A 24,752-nucleotide genomic window follows, 5' to 3' on the forward strand; every position below is an offset into this window, starting at 1 on the left:
CAAGGAACAGTCTATGGTCCCACACCTAAAAGCAAGCTCCTTGTATAATGAACTGGCAGTTGTGCTCACTTATGAGTAGCAGAATTAGCCCCAAGCTATTTTTCACTTTAAGCTTTTCCACATAAAAGAAACCATCCACCACGTTGAAAATTTAATTTCCATGTAAATTTCAGTAACTTTGAAATCTCAGTATAATATCCAGTAAAGTCTTCAGTGCACCAGTCTTAACACAGCAATTCACACAGTCATCGCTAACACACATGTAGAACACATTTGTGCTAGATTTTCTTTTTTGGCCCATTTGTAGGTGAAGATGATGACGAAGAGTTTGTTTTTATACCCTGCTTTTCTCTACCATAAGATCTCAAAGCAGCTTACAATCACCTTCCCTTCCTCTCCCAACAACAGACACCTTGTGAGATAGGCAGGGCTGAGGGAGTTTGGAAAGAACTGTGACTAGCCCAAGATCACCCACCAGGCTGCATGTGCAGGAGTGGGGAAACCAATCCAGTTCAGCAGATTCGAGTCCACTGCTCATGTGGAGGAGCGGGGAATCAAACCCAGTTCTCCAGATTACAGTCCACCACCCTTAACCATCATACCACCCTGGCTCTCAATATTGTATTATTAAAATAACTCTGTTTTGGACATTGGGGTGTGGAGGAGAAGCTCAATGTGAACAATAAGAACCGGCATACAAACAAAATATGAGCATCTCCAATGGAAAACCAAATTCAGGCTTTTATTAACGGCTCAGTCCCCAGAAACACTGTCATGTTGTCTGTGATAGGCAACCTTCCCAGATACCTACTCCACCTCTCCAAAGTACAGCCTGCCTTCTCTTTTACAAATCTCTCTTTTGCTTTGTTAATCTAATGTGGCTTGCAACTTTTCACACAGCGACCCTGTGAATTTCATATTCTATGTTCTGCGCTTGCTAGCACAATGGAAAATGGCTGCAGTAAGCCCAGCTACAGTAAGAATGTGGCATTACAGAATGTGATATTTTTTCTGGCGTCAGAGCATCCGGACCATTCTTAAAAAATGCCCTTCATATGCTTTCCTGCCTTTCAAGCTTTCTGTTTCAGATTGCAATCCAGAGTATGGCAGAGTCCTCTATGTTACGTGGGAAAAAATATTAGTAGATCTTACAAGGCATAGTTAGCATAGCTACAGATCACCTGTGAACACAACTGCTCTGCCTTAAGCAGATCACTAGCTCACCATTTGCCCATTAGCTTATACTTTATGCTGCTAAATGATTTTAACTAGGGGGGGTAGCTTTAGTTGTTTTATCGGATGTATGGCAGCAGATGTTACTGTGATTTTGGATTAACATATGCTGCGGGGATGAATTTTTGGCGAGTAGCTGGGTTGTTAAGGTCTCTGGTTATAGTTATCAACCTCAGGAAATGCCATTGAGCTATTTTAATGCTTTTAAATAATTTTAACTTTTGTATAGCGCTTCTAATAAATTATACTTTCAGTATTTATACATAGACTTTTATATATTTTCTTTTCACCCAACCTTGGGTACCCAGCTTTTGTTTTTAGGTTGGGTTTTATTCCCCTCCTTTTTTTCTTCCACTATTGTTAAGGTCTGTGACCACAACATGAATAAAACTTGACTAGCCTATACTTTCTGGACTGGCCAAGCTGAAGGCGTGTCCTTCTCAGCCCTAACTGGAGTAATCCCTGGCAGCGACTTGCTTCCAGTATGGAAAGCCTCGCTTCTGACCAGAGGTCACGGGACAGTTCTGAGACATTCCTGGGTGATAATTAAAGCCATGTCAAGTCACTTTTGAAAATGGCCACCGCCGTGCCACTGGCTGGAACCCATTCACAATCTACCTATTCTCACTAAGCGCAATGCATGCAATGGGCAGTTTTTCTTGCTAGTCAATTCCCCACCAACAGGATGGAATTTGTACACTGGTCAAATGATATGTTTAAAGAGAGCAGCTCCACTACCTACAACCGAAGCGTAGCTGTTTCATCGTCCCTTTTGCCAATACATAACAATGGGACAAGAACAGTGGTTATCAGCTGTCTGGTAATTTCAGAATGGGCACACTTTTTTTGAAAAACGGAGAGAGATAGGAGGGGGAAACATCCAAACTCCCAAAAATAAGTTACTGCCATAAATGCATGTCTTATTTTTGAAGAATGCCGGGATCGTATTGGGGGGGGGGGGGATTCAGACAGACATAGTTTATTGCAGGGGATTTCAAACTATGCTCTGTTCAGGCACGGCAGACATCCTTTTCTTGGAACTGCTGATCTTTCCTTCAAGGTGGAGAACATTATTCACAGGGGCCAACGGGAAGCGCAAACAGGCCTGCCCGTGGACTTCATGCCTCCACACAAGCAGAACCTTTTACCTCAACACTCTGCTGAGTTCCATGGCAGATGTGAGAACCACTGTGGTGTAGTAGTTAATGTCAGACTAAGATCTGGGAAAACCCAGGTTCAATTCCTGCTCTCTGCCATGATGATGCTCACTGGGTGAGTTTGGGCCAGTCACTCTCTTTCTGCCTCGCCTACCCTCACAGAGATGCCAAGATAAAATGGAAGAGGGGGGAATCATGTGCCCCAAATTCCGTGGAGGCAGGGATAACAAAATGTCAGGAAGATGTACAAGGATTCCTCAACTGAGGAGTGAAGCTGGAAGCCCCCCCGCTTAAATAGCCACACATTTATTGACAGGGAATGCTGAAGTCACGCTTTGCCTCCAAATCTATTACATCTTGCAGTGTGTTGAGAATGCTCCCCCCACCAAACCCTGGCTGGTTTTATGTTTCAGACTCGAACCGTGAACAGAAAAGAAGAAGAAGAAGAAAATGGGAAGAATAAAACAACAACGTTCCTTTGACTGTGTACTCTTCTGAGCAGCTGGGAACTTGTCCCGGGGGCTTGTTCATTCCTGAAAGAAGCAAGCAGTTCTTTAATCAACAGTAAAAGATTCCTGTTGCAAAACAAACGAGACCCGTTAGCATCGTTCAGGCTGTGCATGCGCATGTGGACTTCAGGAGCTCTTTTCTAACAGAAGGACAAGAAACTTTCATGTGAGCCTCAAGCAACAGCAAGGAGCACAGGGAGGATCGCTGACACATAGGTTGCTGGCCCCGGATTGGAAGTGGTATTTCCCCCCCTTCCCTACAGGACTGTGGTGGTGTGCACCTCTTGAGCTTTCCCCACTCTTCCTGTGCCCCTTCCCAAACCTGCTTTACTGTAATGTTTTGAGAAAGTTTACAGCGTAGCCAGGGTGGCACCCATAAGGACAGGAAGACACTTTGACCCCAATCATGTTTCTGGGATCCAATGATGTTCAGAGGAACAATTTCAGGAGGCAGTTCGAGAGTCAAGGGGGGGGAAAGTTCACTATTTATGCACGGCAACTCTGCTCATTGGCTTCAAGCCAATGAAATGTATCTAATTTGTGATGCTATGTTTCAGCAATGCTATAAATACAGCCACTGAATCTTAGAAAGGCAGACCTGGAAAGGGAAATCTGGAAAGACAACACTGGAGATATTTATATCCAGTGGGTCATGTTCATTCAAGGGGTGAAGCATCCCTATGTTTGAGAATCTGTGTTGCAGCTGTGCTCACATGAACACATGAAGCTGCCTTACACTGAATCAGACCCTCGGTCCATCAAAGTCAGTATTGTCTACTTAGACCGGCAGCAGCTCTCCAGGGTCTCAGGCAGAGGTCTTTCACATCACCTACTTGCCTGGTCCCTTTAACTGGAGATGCCAGGGATGAACCTGGGTCCTTCAGCATGCCAAGCAGGTGCTCTGCCACTGAGCCACGGCCCCTCCCTTAGTGGTGCTCACTAAGCACCAGACTCTTGTTTTTCAAAACCTTTTAGTGCATTCTGACAACCCTTTTAACTATAAATGTTACAGTGTATTGAGAAAACCAGGGTCCCCCTTTTGTGTTCTGGCCCAGCACAAACAGATGTGGTGGCAGAGCACATGCTTTGCTTGCACATTTCAAGCAATGATAAATGAAGTCAAATGCACATGATGCTCAGAACAGTGGCTGCTGCCACGCCTTCTCCAAGTGGCTTCCATAATGACATTTCTTAGAGAGAGCTCACCTGCTTCCACATTTCTCCAGTTTTTTCAATTACGATCGTCTGTGATCCTCTGACAGGCGATGTAACATTGTAGTCATCAGACAAGAGCCCAAGGATGGGATACTGGTTCCTGTACCTGAGGGTTGAAAAGCATCTCTCAGCACTGCTGGTGAAATCCTGCACTTGAAAATGAAACGACATATTCCTTGCATGCCTGCTAGTTGTGGTTAAGATTATAAATTTATAAGAAGATTCCAGACGGCTCACAACAAAAAGGTGGTTTGGGAGGGACTAGAATCACTTACTCACATAGATCCTAACTCGCCAAGTTTGCTTTGCTAGACATCCAACAAGGCCTCTTTGTTTTCAATGTTTAAATTATCCACAAGTGTCATTTTTATTGGCTGGAGGGAGACCAATGAATTGCAGGTTGCCACAGCTGATGCATCTGTAATGCTATGGCCACTGGGGACACATTGCACTGCCTTGCTATTGCGAGCTATGCCAAATGTACTTGTGTGTGTGAGTGTGTGTTAAGTGCCGTCAAGTCGCTTCCGACTCATGGCGACCCTATTAATCAATGTCCTCCAAAACGTCCTATCTTTAAATGTACTTGTGGTCATCAAATTTCACATTAAAACATTAACAACAACAACAATAGATGAAAAAGACAGGTAGGGGGACATTTTTTCATTCCTTAGCATCAAGCACAGGTAATAAAGCCAAAGCATTATCAAACCCATATTTTAATACCACCCATTAATTATCGAGATGAAACGTAAGCCGTATTCAAAGCAGCAGGCATGAGGCTACAATAAAGGCTGAGAGCCCTGATAGGATCGACAATGGAAGGCTGTTCTTATCCTCCCAGTTATATTTAAAAGGCAAACTCTCTGGATAGCTCCAGGTGCGCCCACGTCTATGGAAACCAGTTGCTGCCTGCCGCTTCATTACTTTTTCGTGATGATGGTCTTCGTTATTCCTTGGGATGGGTTGCATGCTAATTTATCTTGCTTCAACCTGAAGATTTCCTGAAAGAGATTTACAAAATACATACGGATGCAGAAAGCTGCTTGACAGCGCTCCAGGGCTCCTAGTCCATCAAGTTCAACATATTCCCCATCCTTGCAACCTGAGGTTCTTTAACTGGAGTTTCCAGGATGGAGCCAACCCCTTTGGCATGCAAAACCAGTGCTCCATCACTGAGTCCCACCCCACTCCTGCCCTGCCCAAACACATTCCGCACATTTGGATTATTTTCATTAGATAAAATGTAAAAAGTCGCACAAGTAAAATGCTCAATGCTCAGATTCTTTCCAATGACACAGGCTTGTTGCGGCAAAGAACTGCTTTGCACACGGGCTCTAAGAAAAATGGCCATGCATAAATTCTCATTCAATTAGATGCTTAATGTGAACTGCTTCCACACCAGAAGTTTTGGTCTTGCTTTACTGTGAATGTGAAGCTTTTTTTTTTGGTGTGTGTGGTTTTTTTTTTTACTGCTTCCACATAGCAACATGAAGCATTTGTGTACCTTCTGCCTTTTCCTTGGCTTTGCTACAATCTTTCCTAAACCTGCTTTACAACAGACGATTATAGCAAAGTTGGGGGTGGATGCTGTGTGGATGGGAAAGTGCAGATCTTTCCACGTGCACTCCTCTCTGGCTGTTGTGAATGCTGCCCTCCACTGGAAAGTGTGCTTTCTCTGGCACTAGGCACTTCCATTTGCACATGACCAACGTTTTTCAAGAAGACTCAAGATGCCCAACACAAGAGGAACATGCCCCATAGTGCAGGACAGGCTCCATAACAACTGGAGAGAAACACATATGGGATGAATGTGAAGGATATGAGTCACTGTTTTTTAGATAGCACACACGCATGGGTCACAAGAGGAAGAGGAATTCATCTCCCAAGAAGACTCCCAAACCAGAGCCTTTAATATCAGGGGCCTTTTTAGGATTTTGCATAATATTGATGCCAATTAGAGAACTTTTGAATGATGGGCAAGTTGATTATTATTATTATTATTATTTAGATTTCTAGCACACCGTCAATTCCTGGACAAACCAGGTTTGAGGCGGGTAACAACAAGATAAAAACAATAGTTATGAATTAATTGCCACAGTATAATATTTGCATACACAGTAGAGTGGCAACATGTAGTTCTGTAACTGATTTAATTTACCAGTGGATTGAAAAGGTGCCCCTAACTGAGAAGATATTTTTTAATGTAAATCAATTTGAATAGAAAGGAGACGGTGGAAGAGTGAAAATGACACTGTCGATTTGATGGTCCACGCCCGCAGAGAGTTTGCATCCTTCGCTATTCGCAAGGCAGTGCCGACTTACGTCTTCCTGCTGCTTGATCCAAGCCTCCTTCTCTTCCAGCCTCATGTTCAGCTCATGCAGTCGCATCTGGAGGTCAGCATCCGTCCCCTCTTTCTTCGAAACATCCTTCTGGAATTCGCATAACTGAGACTGCATGAAAAGAGCAGAGCGTGTGCTGAGGAGCCTTGGAAGAGACGTACGCTTGGAAAGAGGGCCAAGGCACAAAACTGGCTGAGGCAGGAGGTGTGGCCTTTGCCAAAGAGAGAGCAAGACAGCGAGGAAGAGGAGGCAGATCGGTGACCTGCAAAGTCCCTGGTTCAGATCTCCATTCCCCCATGAATTTAATAGGCAGTCTCAAGCAAGCTGCTGTTACACCTGTCTTGGCTCCCATAGGCAATGTGGAGAAAATAAGGGCAAGCTTACTGAGGCAGCCCCTTGTTTTATCAGACCCAACCTCATCCATTACATGGAAGTCCACAAGTGGGGTATGAAGACAACAACTCCCCCCACCCCCAATCTGCATTCCAGCATCCTGTGCTCTGAACATGAAGTCATCCAAGGTCATAGCTGCTGGCTGATCGATATGAATTGGCTTAATCCCTTTTTAAATAAGAACAATTATGTTGCAGGATTAATACAAAAATGACTGACAATGGGTTGGATCCAGCCAGCTTTCCCACCTAACCTTAACAAGAAGAGTTGGTATTTATATGCCAACATTCTCTACCACGTAAGGAAGAATCAAACTGGCTTAAAATCACCTTCCCTTCACCTCCCCGTAACAGACACCCTGTGAGGTAGGTGGGGCTGAGAGAGCTGTGACTAGCCCAAGGTCACCCAGCTGGCTTCATGTGTAGTAGTGGGGGGAGGAAATCCAGTTCACCAGATTAGCCTCTGCCGCTCATGTGGAGGAGTGGGGAATCAAACCCGGTTCTCCAGATCAGAGTCCACCGCTCCAAACCACCACTCTTAACCACCACACCACACTAGCTAGTTCTCACCCCCTTTACCACAGCTCCCACCCAATATGGTGGTGGCTCATGGAGGCCTCATGATACCCAACATAGTCTTTGGTAGTCAGAGGGGAACCCCTCCTCTGCTTTTTCACTAGCACAAAAGCTGGTGGGATCCAACCCAATGTACAGCAAGTGCTTTGAACAATGTTGGGAATTAAACTGGGGCCACCCTGACGGTATTTGCACTCTGAGATATTCAGCGTGGGCACCACTGGCGAGGGCCTTATCTTGCAGAACCCCCATTTGAGCTATGCCGGTTCATAAGAGATGCTTCCAGTGGGCAATAGGGCAGGAAACCAACATACCCTCAGGTTGCGGATCTGTCGGTCTTTATCCTCCCTGAGCTGGTTGATCATCTCCACATAGCGGCTGGACAGTTCGTCGGTTGTGGTCTGGATCAGGGGGTTCGACGAAACCTGCGCAAACGACAATGATCATTCAGCTTAATTCGCAAAACAGAAAATAGCAGTATGAATCACTTAAGAGTTGCTTTTGCTGAAAGGGAAACTGCCACCATGTGGTTTGCCTGCCTATACCTACTTTTTGACAATTCCTTGCCTCTCTAGAGCCTTCTTTCTAGCTAGTTGAAATGCTAACCCTTCTATGGTTATGCAAGGCAAAATTCTGAATTTACCTTACTCGGAAAGGACTTGTCCGTGCTCTTCTGGCTCCATTGACTCATTAGCTCATGTGCTCTTGGAGTGCTGTTTCTAGAGCATAAGATCTCTCTCTTCTTTTAATACATAAATCCAATGCCTCTGTATCTAATGCCTTTTTATTAAGTGACAGGGATCCCAAGGCTACATTGGCAGTGGCAAAATTTATCTCAGTCCTTATATCCCCCCAAAATTAGATTCAAAACTATTCGGCTCAAAATCAATGGATCAAGGAGCTTCTAAGGGATCAAGGAAAGGGAAAGGAAAGGGGAAACGGCAGTCATAGAACCAACGCATGAAAGCACCTTATACATGTAGGCCAATATTGTCCTCACCCGTCAACTGTAGACCAATGGCATGAGCACCACACACACCAATACCACTATGTAAAGATTAAGGAAAACATCATCCCAGCCTTTTGGAACCGAGCATCCCGGCTTCCCCAATAAGCAAAGACAAAGGTATGCCTTTACCTGGAGCCTGAGATTCTGGACTTCTTGCTCCAGGGTTCGTTTGGTGTATTCCAGATCCTTCAGCCGAAATTCCTTGTCCCCATCATTGTGCCGGAGAGAGATGAGCTGCTCCTCCAGCGAGCGGCACTTGAGAGTAGCCTCCCGGAGGGCTTTCTGTGAACGCACAACACAAAGCAAGCATGCTCAAACCTCTCACCATTTGGAAGAGTCACATGAGCACATGAGGCTGCCTTATACTGAATCAGCCCATTGGTCCATCAAAGTCAGTGTTGTCTACTCAGACCGGCAGCGGCTCTCCAGGGTCTCAGGTAGAGGTCTTTCACATCACCCACCTGCCTAGTCCCTTTAACTGGAGATGCCGGGGATTGAACCTGGGACCTTCTGCATGCCACATGAACACACTTTCAGCCATGCTGAGTAATACACTTTCAATCCACTTTCAATGCACTTTGCAACTGGATTTTACTGTGCGAAGCAGCAAAATCCACTTGCGAACAATCGCTAAAATGTACTGAAAGGGGACTCAAAATGCATTGTTGCGCATGCATGAAAGCGTCCTTTAAGTATTTATGGAGGGAAAAATCACAGAAGACTCAGCCCAGCTAACACTGGGACATGCTGTGCCACGCCGTGGCTCACGGGATGGAGCTGTGGCTCAGTGGTAAAGTGCCTGTTCTGCATGCAGAAGATCTCAGCTTCGTTCTCCATCAGCTCCAGTTAAAAAAAAGGATCAGATAGGAGGTGACATGAAAGACCTCTACCCGAGACCCTGGTGAGCAGCTGGCAGTCCAAGAAGACAAGATTGATCTTGACAGACCAATAATCTGGACTCCGTATTAGGCAGCTTCGTGTGTTCATGTGATCTTTTTCATTCCCTGTCATGCTGTATATACATCTGTGGAACCCCATCTCCAGAGGACATATTTCATTATGTCTTATTATGCCTGATGAATGGGGAGCCCAGAGCTAAATTTCTGGAGGGGTTAATGAAAGGAGTAAACTTCTGTTCCGAATCTGAAAAACTGATTTTCCTACTATCAGACTGACACTCAGCTGACTTATAGAATGTCTCAATTTGCCCTGGTTGCTAAAAAGATAAGAGCTCTCGAGGCTGCAAAGAAGGAAACTATTTAGGCATAGCCAGTGAAAGCACTTTTAGCTTTAATGGATTTTTTTTTTACTGTATGATAATAGATTTGTGATTTTTTGATAAATATTCTTACTTTTTATCCTATAACTTTTTATCAGTCTTTTTTAATTTTGTAAATATTTTAGGATACTTTGTAATGGCCTATGGTAAATTATACAAATAAACTTGAACTTGAGTACACTCCCTATCTTGAAGGGCCAAGGGCCACAATCTAGCGGACCCCAATCAGAGTTGCCCCAGGACTGTGCAGGCATTTGTGTGGACATCAGACAATGCTGCAAATGACTTTTCTAATCCAGAGTGGCAAAAACACAGTGAAAAGGGGAGCTGCTGCTCAGAGCCAAACAAAACTATGTTAAAATCCAACCCCACAAGGCCGAGATAATTGCTATGTGTGTCAAGACACAGCCGGCTGATATCAGCAACAGCTCCCCTTCTGTCTTCCTAAATTTTGTAATGTCAAGCCTGACAAAGAGCTCTAGCAAGCCTGAGAGCTTGCAGAGAGAGTTTGTGCTAATTTGGTTTAACCAGTCAGCACGGTTAACCTGCCTACCACTTGCTCCATTCTGGGTCATTAGCCATTTGGATTGGAAGGTGGTTTTCTTTGGGATATTTTAAATGATCATTAGGTATTTTAACTTTTTCCTATGTCTGGAAATTTCTTGTTTTCATTTTGATGGAATTGCTGTTGCTAGGGCTTATTTGCTGATGCCATGAAGACAAACTGACTGACTGATAAAAGGCATTCCACCAATTTGGTTATTGTGTTTCGGGATTTTGTGTGGACCAATGTGGCTGTTTACAACTTTTGTCCCTGAATTATACCACTTAAGGATGCAGATGGAGGAAGGAGTGTGGATAACAGAATCAGCACTTGTGTAGAACAAAACATCCAAGCACGTAGAAAATTAGTATGTAAGGAAAGAAGGTCCAGTCTACCTTTCTCCCTGATGTACTATTTTTCTATGGGTGTGTTTTTTCTTCTTTTCACTGAAAGGTATGGTTCCTTATTAATTATAGCTACCCCAAGTAGTGATGCAACCTAACTGAATTATTTTAATTCTTTTTACTGCTATGCTTCAGAATTATTAGTATAAAATCAATATATATGCAATGAATGTAAGAAAAGCAAAACAAGCTAGTTTACAAAGTTTCACAGATCTAAATATCACAATCAAAAATATGTTTTACATACCCATGAAGAACATACTGCATGGGAAGCTCAGACTGAGACTTCCAATGTCTTACAATTTATCTCCCCTTATATACTCTTTCTCCATGAGAACTTAAATCTGTTCCCATCTATTACAGCTTTTTCATCAAATCTTTCCCAAGGAACAAAGACATAATTCGCATATATTAAAGTACAAATCAGACAAAATTTCCACCAAAAAGCATCCATTCTAATCTTCCCATCCTTTGTAACCCTTGTCAGATGATATGTTACGTAGAAATTTGATAAGAATATGCAGTTTCAAAGTATGTTCTCAAAATCTAAAATTTCATCTTCAAAAGTTTCACACAGTAACTCAGATAACTTGATATGCATGTTAACTACAAGACATAAACAACCATTACAATTATGTAGTTAAGAATACTTTGATTCACACTTAAAATAAGAAAGATGCTTAAATGCTGAAATACTGCAATCCAATTACCCACACAGAATGTAAAACGACATGAATTTTTCGCTGTTATCTCATTGACATTAACAAAATTCTAATTGGCAGCATGCCCGGATTTTAGCTGACTTTGCTGTTACAAATCTCTTTAGCCTTCCACCAGTGATAACAACTTGCCCTTACCATGCTCCAGCCGGGACTTTAAAGCCTTAATATCTTAATTGCCGCAATTTGTAACTGTATTTGATGTTTCTTAACCTTATATTTGCATAAAATTATAACACCTCCATCACATCTAAAAGGGAACCGGTGCTTTCCCCCCTTCAAGCATGGGAAATAATCCTACCACTCACCTTTTCCACACAGATCTTTGGGAGAAGAGTTCCCAAAACACTTCAAAACAACACCCATGCCAGATGGCTAATGTGCAAACTGTTAATTGATTATAGTACTTTTTTGTTATAGTACCGGCTGGATACTAGGGAAAATTTTTGTACAGTAAGTGTTGTTCAACTGTGGAACCAGCTACTTAGGGAGGTGGTGAGCTCCCCATCACTGGCAGTCTTTAAGCAGAGGCTGGATAAACACTTCTCAGGGATGCTCTATGCTGATCCTGCATTAAGCAGGGGTTTGGACTAGATGGCCTGTATGGCCCCTTCCAACTCTATGATACTATGATCCTAAATAACTTGTGCTTAAAACAACTGCAAGTTGTCATTTCCTTCCTGAACGAATGCTTGAATTGTCATTTCACACACGAGAAACGTGCAGGTTTACCTGCTGTTGGTGATTATTCTCTCGCACAGACGCCAGAAGCTTTTCATACTCCTTCACTTGACACTCTTTGAAAGCCAGGTCTTTCTCAAGTAGCGTTTTGTCGGTTTCTAATTTCTGTAAAACCAAAATTATAAAAAGATCTGCTTTAGGAAGGTGGTATGCAAGTTAAGAGGAGGGAGGAAGGCTGAATATTTATCACGGGGCAGAGAAAGCAGGAAGACTGCAGTGGCTACGGCAGGATCATGACTGCTGCAGAGTGGCAGGAATTCAGAAAGCCCAGGAGCCCTGAAAATTGCCCAGCAACTCCAGTCCCTGATGCCGGCCCTGGTTCTGAGATATGGGGCTTTGCTGAAATACTTCTCTTTGAGAAAGACAGATGGTGGCGGTGCCACGGTGCATCTCATTGATATGTGGGCCAATTTTAGAAATTCTAAAGCCTCGTGCCTGGCTTCAAATAATCACACAACTAGTTCACAGGCTTTTAAAAAGAGCTGTGTATTTGTACACCTCACACGTGGTGGTGAAAAGTGCCACCACGTGGCAGCCAGCTCATGGCGATCCCATAGGCTTTTCAAGGCAAGAGATGAAGAGATGGAGGTTTGCCAGTGCCTACCTCTGCATAGTGACTCCATATTTTCTTGGTGGTCTCCCATCCAAGTACTAACTAGAGCTGACCCTGCTTAGCTTATGAGATCTGACAAGATCAGATTAGCCTGGGCCATCCAGGTTAGGGCACTCCTCACACACTGCACTGCAACACTGCTCCCCCTTTCAAAATGAGGCCAGTTTCAAAAGTGGTGAACGACACAGCATAAGGAAAGGGGGGGGGGTCTTCCATTCAACAGGAAAAAGTCTGGAATTCCACTAGATGCACCTAAAGTAACATTTTGGATCTTGGCTTTCTATGCCTATTATATTAGGTACTGTGGAACACAGGCAGGATAATGCGGCTGCAGTCATCTTGTTTGTGGGCTTCCCAGAGGCACCTGGTTGGCCACTGTGTGAACAGACTGATGGACTTGATGGGCCTTGGTCCGATCCAGCAGGGCTTTTCCTATGTCCTTATGGTTCAAACGGCACTAGCTGAAAGCCAGAGGCAGCCACCTACCCCTAAGTCATCCTGAAGATGGAGGAGCTCCTCTCGAAGGTTGCAGAACGTGGCAAGGACCAGCCTCATCGACTTATCTGCTGTCACTCTCATCTAGGGAAAGAAAAAGAGAAAGTGCATCTGGTTTAAACTCGTTTTCTGGTTTAAACATGGAGTGGATTAAAAAAAAACCTGTTTCAAGGATCTGTCAAATCATCACCAACCTGAAGAAAAGCTACTTCTGTAGTACATTTTACAACTAAAAAGCCTCCAAGGAATCAAGGGGAAGGAAAGAAACAGAACCTTTCCCATTGAAAAATCCCCCACCCCTGCACCAAACTCTCTCCCTTCAGGATACTATAAGCTGCTATGGACTTCAGCAAACCAATTTCCTCTCCACCCTGTTTTTCTTGCTAGTTCTTAGAGAGAGCCAGAGTGGTGTAGTGGTTAAAAGCAATGGTTTGGAGCGGTGGACTCGGATCTGGAGAACCAGGTTGGCTTCCCCACTCCAACCTATGAAGCCAGCTGGGTGACCTTGGGCTAGTCACAGTCATCGCCAAACTCTCTCAGCCCCACCTACCTCACAGGGTGTCTGTTGTGGGGAGGGGAAGGTGATTGTAAGCCGGTTTGATTCTTCCTTAAGTGGTAGAGAAAGTCGGCATATAAAAACCAACTCTTCTTCTTAGTCTCGACTATTCCCAACATTCGGTGGTTCCTGGAGGCTCATGAGCATGCTCAGTTCTCATCAGCCTGGGTTTTTTTTTTGGGGTGTGTGTCTTTTTTTAAATCTACCAAGTAATAATTTTTTAATAGCTAGGGTGAGCTCCAGAAACTACTACCTTGAATATGGGTAACCCAGGTTTGTTTTTACCCTACTGATAAGCACTTCGGAATTCACTGTTGCTTTTTAATATTTTGATAGCTACATGCATAAAAGTCAAAATAAAAATAAGACTAGAAAAAATGGAGTTTTCACTGATACGTCAATCAGAAACCAAAATTTTTCCAGGTGAGTGACTTCAGATTAAAACGAGAAAACATTTTCACAACATAAAGCCAAGCATCTGTTCGCATTATTTTTGTGGCTTCCTGCCTGCCCGTAGCCTTACCTGCAAGAGGTAACGGATTTGTTGCTTGGTTGATTCTGAAAGCCCTTTAGGAATCAAACTCTCAATATCTTCTGTCTAATTAAAAAACAACCAAGAGAATTAGTCATACATCTTTTTTACTTTACATTTCAACAATGCTCTTTTCCCCCCGACAGCAAATATTGCTTCTACTAAGTCCAAAGTAACCAAAAGAACTAAAACCAGACTTGCTGGCAGGACTTCAGTTCTGAAATGGGGGGGGGGGGAGGGGAGAACGACGACACTGTTCATGTAATTTACCTGAGCATTTCTCCCACTGGGAATCTACTGGGACAGGTATCCCTGGCAAACTGGGCCATTCGAAGGTACCAAGTGGGCAAAGATGGGCATCTTGGTCTTTGCAAACCAGCTTAATGCAACTTACTAAAAGCATGCTGACTGTTTAGTCCCTTGCAAGCCCAAGAAAAGTTACCACAGAATTACTTTTTATCCCTCCTTTCTGCTGAGAAAGTGTTTTGATGGCAGCCCTTCCTGCAGTTCCCAGTAAAACTGTTACTGCGCTACCTAAGCTGTCCCCTTTTAACCATCAGCTGTGGCCTTGGAAATCATCCACTCCGCACGATGAGCCGCTCGACACAAACCCTTTGTTGCAAGTGTCCTGAGTAGCAATTAATACAATCCCTGCACGGCAGCTCCATGGTGAGCATTGCTTCGGAGCACAGCAGAGCTCCCCGCTGAATAAACGAGGAAGACTCATGAAGCACCCGTGCCACCCGCGCACTGAAACGAATAACGTGCCGTCAAGTCACAACAGACTCATGGCGACCCCAGCTGTGGGGTGGTCAAAGCAAGAGAGGAGAAGAGGTGGTTGCCACCTTTGCATAGCAGCCCATCTTCTTTGGCGCTCTCCCATCCAAGTACTGACCGTGGCCGACCCTGCTTAGCCTCCAGTGGTAAGGTTTCAATGAACAGCAACCAAAAACACTGGAAATGTCTGACATACTTACTTGACTAAAAGATTCAATTTCATATCTCCTGTAAAAACAGCACATTGACAATGTCAGCCCAACAGAATATTCTCAAATCAGCTACATTACCATCTACTTATATAACATATCTAACATAACATATAAAGCATTTTTTCAATGTTAATCTCCATCCTTCTTGTGTAAAGTAAGTACAAATGGCATTTAAAAAAATGGTTTCTAAAATGGTTATCAATACGTCGAACAAGACAAAACACTTACAAGGGTGGACCCCCATCCAATAAACACACACACAATGCTCAATTGAGATCTTCAATTTTCCACATGAACCTGACCAAGTCACACCATTGGTCCTTTTAGCTCACAGCTGTACAGTTTGACCGGTGGCAACTCTCTACGGTCTTGGGTATAGAAAGTTCTCTTTTTTGACATTCTTTAATTGGGGGTGCTGCAGATGGACTCTGGATACCTGCACAGTAGTTACTTCAAGAGCCCTGGTTCTTCCCCAGTTATATTTTCCAGTTTTTTCCCCATAATACACTTCCATCACAGAACTTGAATTGGTTGGTTACTGAAGTGGGGAGTGAGGCTCTGGAACGCAGGATTCAAGATATTTTGTTTACTGCATTCCGCTAAAAGAGCACCGCTCCCCAACAAACACTATTGCTCGCAGAATCCAATTGCGGGATTCTGCTCAAACCAATCACACTGGAAAATCCGTAAGACATTCCCAAGATTGGCTGGATCTAAGGCTGGCAATAGCGGCAGACAGACGTACCTTCCACCCAGCTTCTCAACATGCTGGAGCAAACAGCTGTACAGCTCGTTGCTTTTGCGGTTCAACTCTGCAAGGAGCTCGCCAAAGTAGCGGGAGTCCACATGGTCATTTGTTTCTGGGATGCTCATCACCTAATGGGAGAGGATGACAACATCGTTCAGGCTACATGAGAGCTAATCCATGATGGCTCGTTCACATGTGCAAATCAGCACATGATGCCAAAGGCGTGGTCCACTGGATGGAATGAGACTGGAGAATCCCAAGGTCATAGACTGCCCTGCTGCAGGTGTGTCGTATGTGTATATTTTTGAATGCACGTACCAAGAACCTGCCTTCCAGTAAAAACCAAAGACATAAAGAAGAGAAATGTTTTAACCTAGCCCACTCCCTCAGTGCTGGTTTTCTCACAGCAGGGAGCTTTTTTGATTTGCTGATGTAAAGGCACATTCCAAAATGTGATGCATTTTTCTGTCTTGTAGTATGAACCCCCTAATTTTGGTGTATATACATAGACTAGCACAGTCAGTGTGGTATAAACATGCACATGTGTGAACTTAGCATCGTTAGAAAGAAGTTCTGCTAGTGATAAGCAAAACCACAACACTTTAGAGTCATTATTCCAACCTATTTTGTGTTGAAGCTCAGAGCCCTAAATTAGGAAAAAATACTACCAGAGAGGACGTGTGCCCATGCACACCCATAGTCTGTCCCCAACAGCTATATAAACAAGGATGAACATAAGGTAGATCACAACCCAGCAGTGAGCTTCCAGTGGATCACCTAACAGCTCCTAGTTGCTTGGATTCTTGCAGAGAGTGCTGGAGTGTGATATGAGCCTGCAATTTTGCTTTTAAGCAAGCCTGCCTATTCAAGGTCTGCTAGCATCAATTAGTTACGCCCTGGCTGTTGAGAGATCCTGAGATATTCTTGCATTGTAACTAGAGATGCTGCAAATTTCAGAATGGGCATGTCTGGCAGCTGAACTTAATCAGGTTCACATGAACACACACATAACACATGAAGCTGCCTTATACTGAATCACACATTGGTCCATCAAAGTCTGCCTACTCAGACTGGCAGCAGTTCTCCAAGGTCTCAAGCAGAAATCCTTCACATCACCTCCTGCCTGGTCCTATAACTGGAGATGCCAAGGATTGAACTTGGGGCCTTCAACATGCAAGCAGATGCTCTACCACTGAGCCACGGCCCTTCTCCTTCGACTGTGATGATCACTCCTAAGCTGATCACCTGGTATGTTCAGTTCAGTACCAAATGACTCAAACACCTGCCGAACAGCTTTCTTCAAAACAGTGCATGCAAAAACCACTGCCAATCCAAACAGATTACAGTCATTAACATTGCTAAGGTGTAACACTGAACGGTGGGAGTTCGTACAAACCAGTTACAAACACTGTTTGTTGGTTGGTTTTAAAAAACAACCTGCATCCAATTTAACAATTTAAATAGTGTTCTGCTGACTGGACCAGCAACACAGCAAGGAAGGGGTGGAACTCAGCTGGGCTGTGTGAGAACACGCATGCACAAAAAGCCAATAAATGCAGTGAAGCGGCCTGTCAAATAATCATGAACAGGGCAAGAAAGAGTCCATCGAACAATTGGTTCCTTTTTTTGCAAGTGGTGAACAGGACATAAGCCAAACCGGCAGATGTTTGAGCATCATTATTTGTACCTTTAAAAAACTGGATGGGTGGACCATGAGGATTCTAGGAAAAAGGAAAGCCTCCTAATACAAGACTGAAGTCGGGCAGGGCATGCTACTGCACTTTGCTTGCAGAACCTGAAAGACCTCGCAAAACAAGCTCAGCCAGCTGAACACTTGGCATTTCTGACGCTGGGTTAACAGGAGAAAGTAGCTTGTCTTGAGTTGACTCCCCCTTTTACACCCCTGAGCAGGCTTGGCTAAGCCACAAGCTTCAATCCCGGCTTTCCCACGATGAACAGTGGATTTCTTGGAAGCCCAAGGCCCTGGGGCCGAGAGTCCTCAGCGTGGTTCACATCGCTGGGATCCAGCCTTCTCTCTCTCAGGCGCTCCCTCCTTAGTGACATTTCATTCCCTAATTTGCTGCTGAGGAGGCCTTGCGCTTCCAGAGCAGGTGCAAAACTCTGCCAGCCTCTGGTTGGAAGCAAAGAAACGGAGGTGGAGACTTAAGGCCTGACACTGTCAGCAAAGAAACCGGGAGCAAAGAGCGCTCCTGCAAGTGACAAACGACACAACCTCAACAGTTAAAAGATACTATTTGGTTTTTTTTAAATAAATCAGAAAGCCAATTCAGCCATGAACCCGTTATATGCCGACTTTCTCTACCACTTAAGGAAGAATCAAACCGGCTTACAATCACCTTCCCTCCCCCTCCCCACAAGCTCGAAGAGAACTGTGACCAGCCCAAGGTCACCCAGCTGGCTTTATGCGTAAGGGTGGGGAAACCAACCTGGTTCACCAGATTAGAGTCTAACACTCATGTGGAGGAGTGGGGAATCAAACCTGGTTCACCAGATTAGAGTCCACTGCTCTTAACACGACACTACACTGGCTCTCGCAAGAACACCTCGAAAGGCAGCCTATCCTGTTTCTTAGCAATATTTTGCCTATGAATCAGGGGGGCCGTCACAGCAACAACGCCTGCATTGTGAATTCACAAGAATTGGCTTGACGTATGAGAACTGTGATCTCGGACTAAGCCTCCCTCCTACCAGGCATCCTGTTTCCCAGTGTTCTTGGAAGGCCACATGCAGGGCAAGGAGGTAACCGCTCACCCTTTCCCCACTGATCACTTCCTACAAACTGAACCTACGAGATACACTGCCTCTGAAACTGGAGGTTCATTTAGCCATCTTGACGAAGAGCTCCCATGTTATTCCACAGAACGTATAAAATGGAATGGTTCAGATCAACAACTGTATGAAGTGAATAATGTTGTATGCCTGTGGAATTTAAAGCAATCTTTATTGTATATTTTATTTCACATTGTCTTGATTGCCCTGTGCTTGAACTTTCTACTTGATTTTGTATGTAATGTAATGCTGTGCTGAATTGCTCTCCAGTCTTGTATTCCTGTTTTATTGTCTGGACTATACTGTGTTTTTAGTGCCTCCTTCTCCGATTTTATTTGTGGTATATATTATTTATTTATTTATTTATTTTACAAAACATATGCCCCATTTTTCTGTTTTCATAAGGGCCACTAACTCAGCTTAAAAAAAAAAATTAAAACACACATAATAAATTCACATCTTAAAAACCATGGAATCCAACAAAAACTCATAATTAAAACAATTAAAACCAGAGCTAAAATACATACAAAAATATAAAAACAATTAAAACGTTGGTTAGGAAGCCGGGATCACCAAGGGAACGCCAAACGAAACAAAAAATCTTCATCTGCTGGAAGATGGTGGAAGGCAGCAACAGAAAGGGACAGGTGAGTCTCCCTGGGGTTCCAGCGTTTTGGCACCACAACTGAGAAGGCCCTCTCCTGGATTGTCACCTGCCTAATCTCTGAAGGTAACAGCACCCACATAGGGCCTCTGAGGATGACCACAGCAGTCAGGTAGGTTTATAAGTAAGGAGGCGGTTCTATCAGATGGTTTTTTCTAGTTGCAATTCACTCTGAGTCTCAGACAATGAATGAAGTAAATAAAGAACTAAAAACGGACTCATCTTCCATAAATCTCTCCAAGTCACTTTCAAGGCAAACCCCGTGAATTAATTGCTACAGCTTCACTCCAACAAATCCTGGGGACTGTAGATGTACGAGAGAATTCTCAATGCCCACACAGACACAGTTCCCAGGAACTCTGGAGGAATGTATGTTAACACGTGTTTCTTTTAGTGCAAGAATTCACATCAGGGGTGAAGATGGGTTCAGGTTCTGGCCTCATAATATGAAGCAGGCATCCCTCTAAACCAGACAGAGGGCCTTAAAGGATTCTGGTGCTTGTTGGCTTAACACCAAGATACAGGTGCTTAAGTCCCACTGATTTCCTTTTGGCTCCGACTCCGGACATAAACTTCCATAAGATTAGCCCCGAGCATGCATGCTCCTCCCCACCCCCACCAAAGAAAACCACTGCTGGGAAACAAGGAAATACAGAAGGGGAGTTATTCATACCGGTTCACAGGTCTGAATGGTGACCTTCCTCACAGTGTTGTTTCCACCATCGTTGACACAAATTGGAGTTATGTCACGGGGGCTGCCCGTCTGAGTCTGCTGGCACTGCTGGGCCACCGGAATATATTCCACAGGCTGGCTGACTTGACATTGGTCGGACTGTGTGTGCTGCTGGCCAAAGTGGTACTGCTTCTCCTACAGAAAATAGTCAGCGAGTCACGCTCACATCACTCAAAGTGTTAACCCAGCCTGTTCACCGGGCAACTGGAAAATATTAACACCCTTAAACAAGAACCCTTAAAAGCTACTTTGCATTGAAGAAGAAGAAGATTTTTTATATGCCAACTTGCTCTGCCTCTTATGGAAGAATCAAACTGGCTTACAATCACCTTTCCCTCCCCTCCCCACAACAGACACCCTGGGAGGTAGGTGGGACTGAGAGAGCTCTAAGAGAGCTGCGACTAGCCCAAGGTCACCCAGCTGGCTTCATGTGTAGGAGTGGGGAAACCAACCCGGTTCTCCAGATTAGAGTCCGCCGCTCATGTGGAGGACTGTGGAATTGAACCTGGTTCTCCAGATTATAGGTCCACTGCTCCAAACCACTGCTCTTAATCACTACACCATGCTGAAGAGTATTACAAGCCTTTCTGCTAGTTCTTTTAACACACTTTGATCCAAAGTGTCCCATATCTGATAGATAGAACAGAGGGCATGTCTACCACTGCCTATATAAAACTGGTTGGGGGGGGGAGGGGGTTCAAATCAGCATGGTGCATTGATTAGAATGCCAGACTAGGACTTGGAAGAACCGGGTTCAAATCCTCACAAAGCCATGAAGTTAGGAGGGCAACAGTCTCTCTCTCTCTCTGCCTGGCCTATCTCGAACGGTTATTGTGAGGATAAAATGGAGAATGAAAGGACTCTGAGTTCTTCATAAGGAGGGTGGGATATGGCAGACAGATAGGTGGACGATTTGTCCATTACTGCTTCCATAAAGAAATTTGGGTCTATACTTTTCCATGATGTTGACTGGAACATATAATTTGGCCTAAAGGTAGCCAGGGAGAGAAGCAGGCCTGATCAGGTTTTGGGGCATGGCACTAGGGAAGTAGGGCTTTAATTCTCTTTCCAACTAGCTAGTCTCCCCCCACAAACAAAGCTGCTTTAAGGCCCAGTACAGAGCGTGGAGAGAGGCCTGAATTGTGTCTCTCTTTTCACCTCTTCTACCAGGACTTAAAGCAGCCCCAAAAGGGCCGTTATCATTTGGGGAAATGTCACTTGAGGAAAAGTTAACCTGCCCTCCCTAGGCCAAGACCTTCATCCAAATCAACCTTCTCCCCCATGGCTGCCTCTTAAGACAGAGAATTTCTCTAGCCTGCCAGCACGGAGATTTGCTTGGCCCAAAGAATTATTTCCTAGAAATCCCTAAATCCCAGCGTTTCACGGGGTCTGGAAGCCATGGCACTTAGATCAGTTTCAAAACAGTAGTGTCGTGTAAACAAGCCTTTGGGGTCTGGGTCTTCCTCTGTAAGACGCAGCTCACTCTTGAGTAATCATAACTGCTCTACAGGCATCCTTTTTCAAAAACACCCACCTGTACTTTGCTGGATACCAACGGACTAACTGAAGGATGGAAAATGTCCCCTGGGTCACCCTCCAAGTCAGCTTTTCTACTGACTCTAGTATAAAGGAACAGGCTGAATCCCTGGCATTTCCTTGGACCGAGAGCCAGAGTGGTGTAGTGGTTAAGAGCGGTGGTTCGGAGCGGTGGACTTTAATCTGGAGAATCGGATTTGATTCCCTGCTCCTCCACATGAGCGGCGGACGTTAATCTGGTGAACTGGATTTGGTTCCCCACTCCTCCACATGAAGCCAGCTGGGTGACCTAGAGCTAGTCACAGCTCTCTCAGAGCTCTCTCAGTCCCACCTACCTCACAGGGCGTCTGTTGTGGGGAGGGGAAGGGAAGGAGATTGTAAGCGGGTTTGATTCTCCCTTAAGTGGTAGAAAAAGTCGGCGTATAAAAGCCCCCTCTTCTTCTTCTCTTGGTTCTGACTTTTCCCCCTCTCGGTTTGTCTGTAATGGATTTGGCATATTCAAAATGGAAAGCCAGGAATCTGAGACCATCTTGAGATCAGCTGAAGCTTTGGTGGGTGGTTTCTGGGTCTCAATCCTTGGCTGGGTCCCATTTGCTTTAGTCGTCAGGCTGCCTGCTGACCCGCTGCAGCCTAACCTGCTGTCCATTTATTCGGCAAGCTTCCTGGGAAATCCAGGCCAACGTTGCTCCAGAGCTGCTTTTCAGAGGGCGAGGTGGCTGGTTCCGTTTGCCTGGCTCTCCGTTCCTGCCTAATGGCCAAGGAAGATTGCTGTGGTGACACCACGTTCCTTGCCAAATGGCAAGGAAGACTGTTGTGGCGACACCACGGCTGTGCTGCTGCTTTAGAACTTAGCCCTACCTGTTGGCTCCAGTGGAGTATTTATTTGCTCTAGAGCTTAATAAGCAAAGGAGAGCTTTAACCCTCACCCGAGGATCAGCTTTACCCTCATCATTATTGGAGGGAAAATTTAGGAATCTTCCTAGTGCACAGTAGGAATGCTCCTGGGGGGGCAAGAGAAATTGAAAATATTAGCCATGTCTTCCTCAGGTGCGGATATTATGAGGGCATTTGTCAGAAGTTGATTTATCCCCTTATTAATTCAATGGAATTCGGCTTGGAGGAAGAGGCAATGAAATTTCTTTTGTGGGAGGGGGACTCGTTTTGCCCTTCTCAAGTAGTCAAATTCTGCTCCGCGGTAATTAATATCCAAGTGGAAAAGATTAATAATGTTAATAACGACTCCGGCTAATTTTAACTGATAAAATTATTGTTTTTAATTTTAAAAAAAATCTTTGGATATTTCCTATTACAAAGAGATTATTTTATTTACTTATAGGTTTGTAATTTGGTTGATTTGTTCTGGCTAATGCCGTAAAAATAAATTCATTCATTCAGCCCTGCCTGTCCACTCCACTTGCCCTTCCCCTCCGTAAGCACACAGTGCAAAAACATCACCGATCTCCAGTACAAGGAACCAACACCATACAAAGACCTTACTAATTCTAGGAAGTCAGAAGTGTAAAACGATACTAGGCATTCAGTCCTTTTAAACGAAGGCTCTCGTTCATCTGCTCTGCAGACGGCGCTCCTTGCAGGAACACCACTGACCCTTTTTGTGTTGCCGAGCAAGCCTTTCTCTCTCCGCCCTTACCCTTCTCCTATAGCCAGAGAGGAAACAGGTGCTGCCTTTGTGTCCAGAGGTGCAGGGATTAGTGAAAAGCGGGAGGGGAGCAATCTGGGAAACAGGCCCCTTTAGGGATTCCCACAAACAGGGCTGGATGCAGGCTTTACGGGTTCTGGGCAAGCTCCTGTCCAGCAGGATCCCTTCCAAGAAAGCCGCAACACAGATAGAGAGGGCAGATAAACAGCTGACTGCTGTTCCTGGTTGTCCTCACTTCTCGTTCACCAGTACGGTGTAGCAGTTAAGAGCGGTGGATTGGAGCGGTGGACTCTGATCTGGAGAACTGGGTTTGATTCCCCACTCCTCCACATGAGCGGCAGAGGCTAATCTGGTGAACTGGATTTGTTTCCCCACTCCTACACATGAAGCCAGCTGGGTGACATTGGGCTAGTCACAGCTCTCTCAGCCCCACCTACCTCACAGGGTGTCTGTTGTGGGGAGGGGAAGGGAAGGTGAATGTAAGCTGGTCTGGTTTTTCAAGTGGTAGAGAAAGTCAGCTTATAAAAACCAACTCTTCTTCTTCTACCTGTGTAGGTGTACAGGGCCTTAGAAGCAGCTGCCACCTTGGTCAATGGGGGCTGCTCCAGGCAGCCCTTATGGTTTGCACCAGCAGGTGAGTGAAGAGGGGCCAGTGGCATGCAGTGGCTACAGCTGACTGCCTTTTGGTTATCTGGCAAGGGGGGGGGGGAGGAAGACGAAGGTGGTATGCATCCCAACAAAAGGAGGAAGTGTGGCCGGGTCTAATCCTTCCCTGGGGATCCAATGTCACTACTTCCTGTCCAACCAGAGAAAGAGAACAAGCTGTGATCACTGCAGCTACACAGCAGTGCCCCTCCAAAGGAAAAGGGTCCTTGGCATCTGCCCAACAATGCTGACCCTTAACACCAGCCATACACACCACCTCTAGCTTCAGGTATTAGCGCCCACTCAGCCAAATGCTTGTTTTACTGGCAAAAAGAAACAAAGAAAAGAAAAGAAAAGAAAAGAAAAGAAAAGAAAAGAAAGACTGTTACCTCTGGATTTAGCAGCTCATACTTTCTTACTGTTTTTTCAATGATCACATTATTTCCTCCTCTCAGAAGTGGAGACAATGGCTCCTGGAAATACAAAACAACTGGTATTCACAACTGAACAATATGATTATTTATTTGCTTTGGAAAAAATAAAAATGTTATTCCACCTCTTTGGTATTCAAGGCTGCATACAAATACAATAAAAACATAATTACATATGAAAGAAATCAGCATTAAAATAAGGGCAATAAACAATTAACAACAAATCTTTCTTATACATAACA

The 24,752-nt window shown here is 44.6% G+C and overlaps 1 protein-coding gene across 1 annotated transcript in view; it reads right to left on the reverse strand.

Moving 5' to 3' along the window:
• Nucleotides 1-2,848: 2,848 nt before the first annotated feature.
• The window catches only part of POF1B (POF1B actin binding protein), a 44,032-nt gene continuing 22,128 nt past the window's right edge, over nucleotides 2,849-24,752 (reverse strand). The window contains exons 4-16 of the mRNA XM_056859541.1: nucleotides 24,463-24,552; nucleotides 20,179-20,370; nucleotides 16,049-16,179; nucleotides 15,292-15,319; nucleotides 14,306-14,380; nucleotides 13,218-13,310; nucleotides 12,110-12,223; nucleotides 8,561-8,713; nucleotides 7,737-7,847; nucleotides 6,437-6,565; nucleotides 5,039-5,115; nucleotides 4,106-4,220; nucleotides 2,849-2,923 (exon numbers count right to left, since the gene is read on the reverse strand). Coding sequence (XP_056715519.1) covers nucleotides 2,918-2,923; nucleotides 4,106-4,220; nucleotides 5,039-5,115; nucleotides 6,437-6,565; nucleotides 7,737-7,847; nucleotides 8,561-8,713; nucleotides 12,110-12,223; nucleotides 13,218-13,310; nucleotides 14,306-14,380; nucleotides 15,292-15,319; nucleotides 16,049-16,179; nucleotides 20,179-20,370; nucleotides 24,463-24,552 — 1,314 coding nt within the window. The 3' untranslated portion in view covers nucleotides 2,849-2,917. The remainder of the gene's footprint in view (nucleotides 2,924-4,105; nucleotides 4,221-5,038; nucleotides 5,116-6,436; nucleotides 6,566-7,736; nucleotides 7,848-8,560; nucleotides 8,714-12,109; nucleotides 12,224-13,217; nucleotides 13,311-14,305; nucleotides 14,381-15,291; nucleotides 15,320-16,048; nucleotides 16,180-20,178; nucleotides 20,371-24,462; nucleotides 24,553-24,752) is intronic.

This window comes from Euleptes europaea, chromosome 13, assembly GCF_029931775.1.
Source record: "Euleptes europaea isolate rEulEur1 chromosome 13, rEulEur1.hap1, whole genome shotgun sequence".
NCBI classification, from domain to species: domain Eukaryota; kingdom Metazoa; phylum Chordata; class Lepidosauria; order Squamata; family Sphaerodactylidae; genus Euleptes; species Euleptes europaea.